The sequence below is a fragment of the Perca flavescens genome, chromosome 1, assembly GCF_004354835.1.
Source record: "Perca flavescens isolate YP-PL-M2 chromosome 1, PFLA_1.0, whole genome shotgun sequence".
NCBI classification, from domain to species: domain Eukaryota; kingdom Metazoa; phylum Chordata; class Actinopteri; order Perciformes; family Percidae; genus Perca; species Perca flavescens.
The window spans coordinates 30440157-30451039 of NC_041331.1; the positions used below are offsets into that span (position 1 = coordinate 30440157).

A 10883-nucleotide genomic window follows, 5' to 3' on the forward strand; every position below is an offset into this window, starting at 1 on the left:
TTGCCAACTCTGCATCCATATTAAAGTCCTTTTTGGCTCTAAGCTGTCTCTGTCTTTCGAAAGCATCTCCAATATTTACCATTGTTTTACCACGTCTCTGGTCATGCAACTGTTTAGAAAGATGCCAAGGTTTTTTTTTTAGGTCAGTTGAGATCTATCTCTGTTGATCCAGATCCTTTGGTTGCTGCTTCCATTTTATGCAGCATGCTGTGTTTGTGTTTCATATCTGGCAACCGGACCGGGGTGTTAAAATGGGCAGTGGACAACAACACACAGGCCAAAACAAAAACAGACGTTTTGGAATAGAAATTTATAAACATATTGGCTTTAGCATTGTTTTTCAGAGAAGAAAGTATTTCTACTTAGCATGTTTCCTTAATATCTGATGACATATCATGGTCATTTTATGATTCAATACAGTGAATATATTACATATTTCTCTTTTAATCCCTTCACTTAGTTTCTTTTCTCACCAAGTGGATCTGAACAACAAAACATTTCAGAAGTTCTATCTGTGACGTGACAATACTGTGAAACAAATGTTTTAATCATAAAATTGTGTACAATGTGTGAGTGAGAGAGTGAGTGTGTAGCTGCTGCTACAAGGTGAGTTAATGCTTCACATTGTTACTGTGTTTACATAGTCTTGTATAACCTCTCTTTTATAAGTGGTTTAAAAATATGCAACTTTGTGAACAACAAAATAGTCATCCAGTGTTTACCCAATATTTTATATACTAATGCAAGGCCTAATGCCTATTCTATTATATGCATACTGCCTCTGATAAGATAAGATAAGATAAGATAAGAGAAGATAAGATAAGATACACTTTATTAGTCCCACACTGGGGAAATTCCTGTGCTACAGCAGCTCAAAAGAAAGATGTATACACATTTTTTAGGGATAATAGGAAATGGAAAAATAGAATATAATTAGTTATAACAATAATCGTAATAAAACAACGCTATTTACACAATAAACAACATTATATAAACAGACAGTATATTAACACAGATATACAGATGAGTAAGGTGCGAATGAATAGAGATGACATATTGCACAGTTGGAGGTGACACAGAGTAATAAATAGATAAATGTGCATAGTGCTAAATATTGTCCAGTGATGGCTCATATTGCAGAAACAGCTAGCAGTGCTACATTAGGATCTTGCATTAAAGAGTCTGACTGCTGCTGGAATGAAGGACCTGCGGTAGCGCTCCTTCTTGCACTGAGGGTGCAGCAGTTCTGGTATATGAATTAAAACGTGCCAATCTGAATTCTAAGTCCCAATAATGCAACCATGCCAAATTGTGCATGATATTAGAAATATACTGTAACTGTTCTGTGAAGTGCATAAATGGATTTTGGAACAGTGTTATCATATGCATCTCGCTATTTATGTTAATTCTTGGCCGAGAAGCCAAGAACGGGATACATATCAAAGAAAGGAAATTACTTGTCATGGTTGTGTATATTTTGTTTTTTCACTTTTTGTTGTGAGTTTTTTTCATTAAATTCCTTCAACTCTGCATTTGGGTCCAAGCCTCCTATTATTCCTGACAGAACCTGACATTACTTCCTCTTTAACTGTGTGACGAGGACTTCAATTTAGGTGGTTCTCTTTTTAATCCCTGAATGCAAAAACTGTGTGCAATAGAGACCCCCATCCCACCAAACAAGTGCAGACACACACATAAACACACATAAACTCAATCCATAAACAAGCTTCTTATCATTGGATTTACAGGCCAGCTGGACGCACGCCTGACTAATAAGAAAAAAAAAAATCAAAGAAGTTAGTCCTTGAACAACAGCAAATACAGGGTTGTGAATGAATAACATATTTGATCCTACAGTTGTGAGTTTGGAGCAATTTGAGCTGGCAAATTACCTCCTTCTAATAAAAACTTGCATTTGGAAGGAGTCAAGGAGAGAGTAAGGAGAGAGTGAGAGGCGGGGCGGAGGGGGGGCTTTGGAGCTGGGCTTATACCACTGTTGCGGTAATGATAGTGTTTGCCTGTGGCCAAACACAGAGAGAGAGAGAGCTGTGTGTTAGCAGCAAAGAGAGGATAATAGCACAGAGAATTATTAGACAGATCCTTGCAGTCTGTGTTTGAGTCGATTCTTTAGCCTTATTACACACCGCAGGGGTGGGGGGAGAATGGGTATGAAGGGAGAGACATTTAAACAAGTAATACTGCATTACAAACATTAAAGGGTGACAGTAATTACTTATACCACTCAAACTGAGGTATTAAGACAGCAAAACACAAGCTGTGCAGACACTTTCTTCCTTTTGCTCCCTCACCTGATTGTTTCCTCCTTTCCTCCCTTTTCCCTAACACAGTCTTTTTCCTCTTCCCTCTCCTCTCACCAAATCTCTCTGTCTCTTTCCTCTCTTCTTTATCAGGGCGGTGGCGGCTGCCTGGGTAATGAGGATCAGCGTTGTTTTAAACATGAAATGGTGAGGGGGTCCGGCGGGGCGGAATCAATAAGAGCCATTACCTCTCCTCTATAATGATGTAGCCACCACCCTCCCTCTCCTCTCTGTGCACACCACCCCTTGTCTCAGCCCATTTCTACCCGCTATCCGTTATCGGATGGGAGGAGGTTATGAATTATCGAATCCCAAGGGCAATGTGCCTCGCCGCCAATTACCCAGTGAAAAATGACCCTTTCTCGGACGTAAGTATGTGTGTCTGCGTGCAGATGTGTGTGTGTGTGTGTGTGTTTATTGGGTGGGTGGAGAGGTTGACATGGACCAGCTGGTGTCACATGCTCGTGGACAGCTATGCCTCCTCTGTCTGTCTATCTGTCTGTCTGTCCTACACAAAAAACACATGCATGCACACCTTCTGGAATGAGGCTATACACTGTGACTGATGAGGATCACTGTTTTCCTTGTTTACTTTGTTTTTTGGAAATGATCCATCAGCTTAAAAGGACTACAGGATTTCTGTCACACGCTAGGGAAAGCATTTTTGCTGTTGGTGATCAGTTTTGCATAATGCACCATAACTTCAGCAGACAACAGACATTATACTAAAGCAAAAGAGCATATATTTTGATATAGCCATCGGTTATTAGCCATCTGTCAATGGTCCACTTTCCTATGATAATGTATTTTGCTACCCTTTGCAGTTGTGTTCTCTCAGTCAAAAGAAAGAAAGTAGTTCATATCTTCAAAATAGTTTCTCTTAAATGCTGCCAATGAGAGATGGCTTGTCAAATTGCCCTCAAGGAAGATCGTGTATTGGAAGAGGAAATTGAGCAAAATATGATACCACTATCCTGCAAATTATGTTCACAATGGACAATTATGCAGTAGTCATTTGCATTCAATGCCAACATTCAGTGCCAGTGACGGACCTAATGTGCCACTGATTTAGCTGTGGGTATGGGGTCAGTTGCTAGCTCCCTTACCTTAACCATTCTTTAGTTACAGTGATCAGATATTGTTGAAGCAATAAATCAATCATATAATCAGTAAATGTTAAGAAAAGCTTGTCATTGAAAACTGGGGTTAACGACATGTGTTTAAACATCCGTATTCAATGTTTACTTGTCAGTCTACACATAAAATACAGAAAATGAGGAATATACATATATATGCGTTAGCTAAGATAACAGCAGGGGAAAAAAAAGGTCATTATACCGTTAACTTGCATCCATTTTCTCTAAGTGACTGAGACAGCAACACGATAAATGAGATGATGACCGGTGGTCAATGATGGTCCCTCTCTGTTGCCCCTCATGTCAGTCTAACTGATGTGTTATCCTGGGAGGTCCATGTGGCTGCTACTTGTTCTGGGTGTTGCCCATGGTCATGCATGTATGGTGGGCTTTTTTTCCCCCCTTGAGACCCTGCAGGTTGTGGTATACTATGTAGGTTAATCAGCCCAGTTTGGCAGGTCTTTGTGTTCCTTGTGCAGTGGGAAACACAGCACCTTCTAACCTTATCAACCTACTATACTCGTTGCTGGCTTGACAACATTTGGTTATGGTATTGCAGATATTTATACAGCTTGCACTGGGTAGCATTGGTGGAATTATCCTGATTGAAAAAAAATAGGTGCAAATTTCCCTTAGAGACAATTCCAGTTGCTTCACATGTGCTCATAGAACCAAGATAACAATGCATAATATTTGCTCTGTATTTAGAAAATAAAACACTGTCAGTTACTGGAGTCCCTTCGTCTGTTCTATCGTCAGATGTCGGTCTTTAATCTCTCCCAGGGATTCCGAATCCTCTCAGCCCTCTGCATTGGCCACTATCCTTCCTTGTCTGTGTATTGACGTGTTGAGTTGTCAAGTTGAGATTCCTGTTATCACATCTCTGTTTAACAGAGTTATATTGCTGTCCCCCCCGCACACACACACACACACACACACACACACACACACACACACACACACACACACACACACACACAGACAGACAGACAATGAAGTTATCGGCAGTCTCAAGTGTATCTTTTCTGTCAATTTAACTGTTTCTATGTGGGGAAGTGCTTGGTGCTGCTATACAGCACTTTGTGCTATGATTGAATTACACTGATGGGAACATCAATTACTGAGCACACCAGATTTTTTTTGACCAAGCACCTCACATCACATTACAGTCTGCAGTGTAAAGGAGATGGCCTGCAAAAATAAGAGTCTGGGCTAGAGATACAGTACATTTAGAGACACCAAAAGGGATGCTATTTAGCTTGAGGTGTTAATTGTAGGACTTTTGTTTAAATAGCTCTTATATTTATCTATATAATAAAAAAAGAAAAGAATGGCTCATAGCAATGGTTAAAATGTTTATGTCAAGCCACTAGAAGGAGTCTGTTGTTTTGTTATTCAGAAACAATAATATAATACCTCATAGTGTTTAATAATAATTCCATATTTAAAAAAATTCAATCACAAGGACTTCTTCATAATACCGGTACCTATAAAGCAATAAGTACAGTTAAGTGTTTTATTGTTAGCTAGCAGTATAACAAAATGACACTGTAATTTGCAGGCTGTAATAACACTTGAGTTATCACCTTTGGCAGTGATACTATATTTCATTGGCTGGTGGTTATCTATAAATGCCCTCACCTAATGCATCTCCAGTTTCTTTAGAAGAAGTACACCTCTGTATTAAAAATTTGGTATTCCGCAACTAAACCGATTAATTTTCTCCTGAAAATGCTTTTTACACGTTCCATGACACTATGTTGCATTTTAAAACTTCTTTTGAATCTCCAGGTTGGGTTGGAAAGTTTCATTTTTGGGTTCACTTCTTTGTTGGCTCTCTGCCTCCACTGCAATTATTGCTTCTCTCTGCAGCCTTCTGCAATTCTTTGCAAAAAGATGGTTTCTTGTAGTGGGATGTGTATGTTTGTGCATTTGTGTGTGGCTGCCACCCAAGGTTGTTCTTACAACATGTTGTCTTTTGAGATTCATTGCCTTAAGCAGCAATGATGTGCTCCCTGCAAGACATGCCAAGACTGCTGGCTGTAGCCCAATATGAGGGGCAAAGGAAAAGGAAGGAAAGGAAAGAGACAGATACTTGAGCCAGATCCCATGATTTTGTTTACTCTGACTAAACGATTCATTTGGATTGAGAGAGAAAGTAATTACTGAGTGTCTTGATTCTGTTTACGAATGTCAGATGAAAACACAGAATATTTACTGCTCACTGTTCAGATTGGAGTGTACAAATGTTACTGGCACAGAGCAATTTGCGTTAAAAGTTTGTTCCTCCAAAAACTTTGTTCCCAGTGCTCATGATTATGAATTAGTTGAATAACAAAATAGTTAAAATACTCTAATTGGGTCGGGTTATAATGACAAGGATAAGGAACAAATCCACATATATCATTTCTTTTGGTAATGCTAACATAGGCAGCTTCTAAAAGTCCCAGTTTACAGGATTGGGGCAATGGAAAATATTTAAAAAAAAGTTATATTCTAGTAAACGTCTTTCAAGTTGTCATGTGGTTATTACATTAATTAACATTGCCATTGCATTAGTGTCAGGAGGGTTGCAAGTTCTAATCCTAGACCATTAAATATTGGCAGCTAAACAGAATAAGAAATGTTCTTCCCTGCAAGCAGTAGAGAGATGCTCTTGAGCAAAGCACACCCAGCAGCTGCACCTGTGGAGCTCTGTGTGTATGTGTGTGTGTGTGTGTGTGTGTGTGTGTGTGTGTGTGTGTGTGTGTGTGTGTGTGTGTGTGCGCGCGCACTCACTAATTAAGTTCCAGAAAATGAATCAGTTACCTGATCAGACCAAACATAAATTGAGACTAGAGGCGATTTTGATTAGTGCAGAATTTAACAAAACAAGGCACAAACCATAGGTCACACAATTTTTTAATTTGATGTCAGAAAAATAAAAACTAGATAGAATAATGTTTTGCTAACTTCTGTAAGATTATTATGTTTGATGATTACGACACATTATCCTGAAATATTAGAATCCACCCCTCAGTACTGCAAGCAGATAAAGCATTTACCAAACAGATTTTCATCTGACATGAATCCTCAAGGTTAAAATTAAAATGTGGATTGTGGATCGTGCGCTTGCGACTTACAAAGATACATAACAGCTACCTGAATCTAATTAAATGACCTTCCACTTCTTCTTATCGCACTCTTCTTGGTTCCTGGTTAAGGCATTTAGTTCTTAACCAAGTGGGATAAATAAATACATAAATAAATAAATAGGCCTATAATAAGTCATTGCTATTATCACATAATAATCAAGTATTTTTAGTTAATACTAAAATCTTTATGAAACATATATCGGCTGCATTGTAAAACATAAATTTAAAAAAAAGCACGGAAATTGAAAATTCATCTTTTTCGTGACAGATTGCTCCACTCTGCAGGCTGCTTGATATTTAAAGTGCTTTGTGATAAACCAACAGCTCTGGACGGGACGCTTTCAGATCCCATAACACACACACACACACACACACACACAAACCAAATGGTGGCGATGAGCTGAAACCCTCCCCCTCGTGGCCACGTAGGGAAGTAAAAACCCGCCGGCACATCGAGAAAACACAGAAGGGGGGGTAGTTGATGTAAGTGTGTGTAGACTCCTAATATGTTTGTGTATGTATGTATATGTGTGTGTGTGTGTGTGTGTGTGTGTGTGTGTGTGTGTGTGTGTGTGTGTGTGTGTGTGTGTGTGTGTGTGTGTGAGAGAGAGAGAGAGAGAGAGAGAGAGAGAGAGAGAGAGAGAGATAGAGAGATAGAGAGAGAGAGAGGGTGTAAGGGTGGTTCAGTCTATTTTTTTCTGTCATGAATAATTGGTCCACGGGGAGGGGTGATGGTGTTAAGGGCTCCTCCATTAGGCAGAAAAACTTTGGGAGCGCCTTTCAGTTCTAATTGGCAACAACGATTTGTGGCACCCTCCACCAAAGACCCGACAACAGAGAAAAACACCCAAACCACCACTGGCTCCTTGAAGGCATCCTGTGGCACCCAAAAGGGTTTGAAAACCTATTTCAGAGTGAATGGGAGACTGGGAGGGGAGAAAAAAGAGAGGGGAGCAATGTTGTTCTTTTGACAACCTGTTCAGTGTGGAGCTGTGAGGCTTGAGCGCATCTATGTGGAAGCCTCTGTCCTCCCTCCCCTCCCCTCCCCTCCCCTCGCCCCATCCCTCTCTCTCCCTTCACAGACAGGGGCGGTCGTTCTCAGTCTGCGCACATATTCCACTTGGCCAGCATCACTTGGAGTCCACAGACACAGCGCTGATTGAACGAGCGGAGGGGAGCTCATTTTCAGAGCGCATGATTGTGTTAGAAGGGCTTCACTAGACTGTCACCGGTCAGAGGCAGAGAGAGAGAGAGAGAGAGAGAGAGAGACGCACAGTAAAGCCATTTCAAACACGCCTTTAAAAGTAAAATATCCACAAAAGAGGAGAACGGGTTTAAGATTATTTTTTTGAGTTTTTCCAAAGGGAAAGTGATTTTATGTTTTTTTTTTTTTTCATCTTTGGGAAGAGGGACTCTCTTGTGGATCCGAGCAGCGGGAAGATTCCTCTGCCCGCTTCTCTCCGTGCGTAAAATAAAAGTTTAACACACCGAGGAGATCATCTGAGAGGTCTGGGGGCTCAGAAAACTCTCAATTATACTCACCGGGAATTGTAAAGCTCACACCGGACGCCCACTGGAGGAGGATATATAACTTTTCAACGCATTCTGTGGAGAGACACGGAGACGGGTTGGTCTAGGAGAGCGGAGGAATCCTCTTCGCTGAACCGGGAGGAGTGAGCGCAGCGCTGGCAGACTGACCCAAAGGACGGCACCTCGGAGACAAGGTAGACGCGCGGCTGGTTTTACATGCCTGCACTGTCAGGGTTATATGTTTTATCTATTGACTTTGCTTCATGTCTGTGGGATTTTTTAAAGAAGGGAATGTGTATTTGTTAAAGCAGGCAGAATGAGCCTATTTTAATGTTACTCTGTTCTCCATCAAAGCTGACCATCTTTTCTCTAATTACCCTTATGCCTCACCAGTGACATTCAATTTCTGGGTCTTCATACCCTCCTTAATTTCCATAATCTCTTTTTTTTTTTTACGCAGACAATAATGAGACTTGATTATTCTGACATGTAGCCTAGTACTAGACCACATGTTATAAAGCAAGTCTCATTCAGCGGATCCGGACATTAACGCAGGATATTGACTCCCATGCATCGTATACGGAAACTTTGATCACGGCGCGCTGTGTAATGCAACTTGTCAATGCAGCCGACTCAGAGCCATTATACAAATGTGAGGGCCAGACGTCGGAGGAAATCCTCATGTTCAGTCAGAGGAGTCACAGATAGTGCAGATAAATAACACCGACATGAGATTTAAAGACAGTGCTACAAATACCAGGATAAATAAAAAATGTGTTTTTTTTTAGGAGTAGGCTATATACCCTAGTAGATATAAGCCTATATTGATCTGAAGCAAAAGCTATGTGGGTGTTTGGGGTCGAACGTGCATGACCCCACTTGTTGCAGCTTATAGGCTATCTATCCTTCATAATCACTGCAGTCTGATCCTAAATGTTCTCCTATCCTGACTACACCTGACCCCCCCCCCCCATCCACCCCCGCCCCACCAGTGAGGATGAAGTTTAGTCACGTTTAACAGAATCCTGTCAATCTCCAATTTTCTATCACACGCAGCCTTGCTTGTAAACTTTGTATAATCCACGATTTGTGATTGAATTACCCGTCCTTTAAATCGAATGAAACAATGTAGGCTGTGTGGCTAAATTGCTCTGTGATATTATTTTCATGGCTTAAGGGCTTGAAGGAGACAGAGTTGAATATGAAAAAAAAAACAATTGAAAGTAGCTCTTCTTCCTTTTTGATAACAATCACCCAGCTGTCCCCTCTTGTTTGTCACATACATCTGCAGGCTGTTCCCCTCTGTGCCTCTGTTTTAACCTCTCTCTCTCTCTCTTTCCCCCCTCTCTCTCTCTCCCCCTTTCTTAGGTTATGACGGAAGTGAGCTGAACATGGAGCTTTTCTGGATTTTGTTATTTTCTAGTGTCTATCCTCTTGCCTGGGGCCAAGGAGTTTACGGTAAGAATGCGATGTTTACAAATGTATTCCTATTACCACATCAATGCATACTTTATTAGTGCAGGCTGACTGAGCTCCATTGCAGCAGAGATGTTAATTTGTCCAATTATTAGCCCATAACCTTAATTAGGGGTTTTCTGCGCCACATATTGTCCGTGTTTCAATACGACGTGCTAATAGGAGGCAGTGTAATAAGTGGCGTTTAAACTACTGCGAGAATAGCTTCAGGCAGATCGACAGCAAATTAACTTGAAAGGGAGATATTGCTTCTTAGAAGTCGCAAGAGGCAGCTGGGAAAACTTCCAGCAGTGTAGTGGAGGGGAAACCCACCTACTTGTAAATCCAATCTAATTCCATTTTTAGGCTGATATAAATCCTTATGGCAAAAATCCACATTAGGCCCACATGTTAGTGCTTTATGCCACAAAGTATGCTCAAACTTTAAATGATTGCTTATGCTCTGTGGCTATTACTCAATGGAGGTAATAGTTGGCCCACTATTTAACTTCCTACTTTCCCCCATACCCACTGCACTCAAACACGCACAGCGCACAGACAACAGGTTTCAACAGGAATAAGAGTGGCAGAGCTCTCTGAGACGTGGCTCGCCTTTGTCAGGTTAAACAGGACAGTCACACTGTGCTTTTGGGGATAAAGCGGAGATTTGTTCCCTCTTAAGACGTTCTCGCTGTACCACAGAGGCTCAGTTTCTTCAGCTGCAGGCCAGATATGCATCCTCCCGTCCCTTCGGGCAACGCAAACACACAAACTGATCCGTCAGCTTTGATGCTTTGATTTTGATGTCTGAAGACATGTGGCAGCCATCGAAAACAAGGACTGTTTAGTCGCATGGAGTGCTGTTGTCACAAGCAATCCCACAGCATGCCATCACACTGAGAAATGCTGACAATCTTGTTGAAGTCCTTGCTAACCAATCAGGTTTATACCACTCTAATACTTCATACTGCAGGCGACGTGTCAATTAAAACCACTTACAGGCATTTCTGAGATCTTTTCTCTGAAAAGCACATGCAGCTTTCTTAACAAACAATGAAGCGTGCTCTTTTTCAAAATCTGTTGTGTTTTTGAAAAAATAGTATCTACGTTCTGTGACAGTGCTGGATGGTATCTCAAGAAGTTTATTTTTTCCCCAATATTTTTTTTATTTATTTTTTATAGGAAATGACAAACCTTTCAATGAAAAATAATGTAGCATGAGTTTTAGTGACATTTTCTGGGATCATTGTTTTACCTGCTTGTTGATAAAGCCAGGATTTAACATAGATCTGTTATGTTCCTTCCAAAAA

At 40.7% G+C, this 10883-nt stretch overlaps 1 protein-coding gene across 1 annotated transcript in view; it reads left to right on the forward strand.

Annotated features, from left to right (window-relative positions):
- Positions 1–7981: 7981 nt before the first annotated feature.
- The window catches only part of mdga1 (MAM domain containing glycosylphosphatidylinositol anchor 1), a 189392-nt gene continuing 186490 nt past the window's right edge, over positions 7982–10883 (forward strand). Inside the window, exons 1-2 of the mRNA XM_028586466.1 lie at positions 7982–8312; positions 9487–9576. Coding sequence (XP_028442267.1) covers positions 9510–9576 — 67 coding nt within the window. The 5' untranslated portion in view covers positions 7982–8312; positions 9487–9509. The remainder of the gene's footprint in view (positions 8313–9486; positions 9577–10883) is intronic.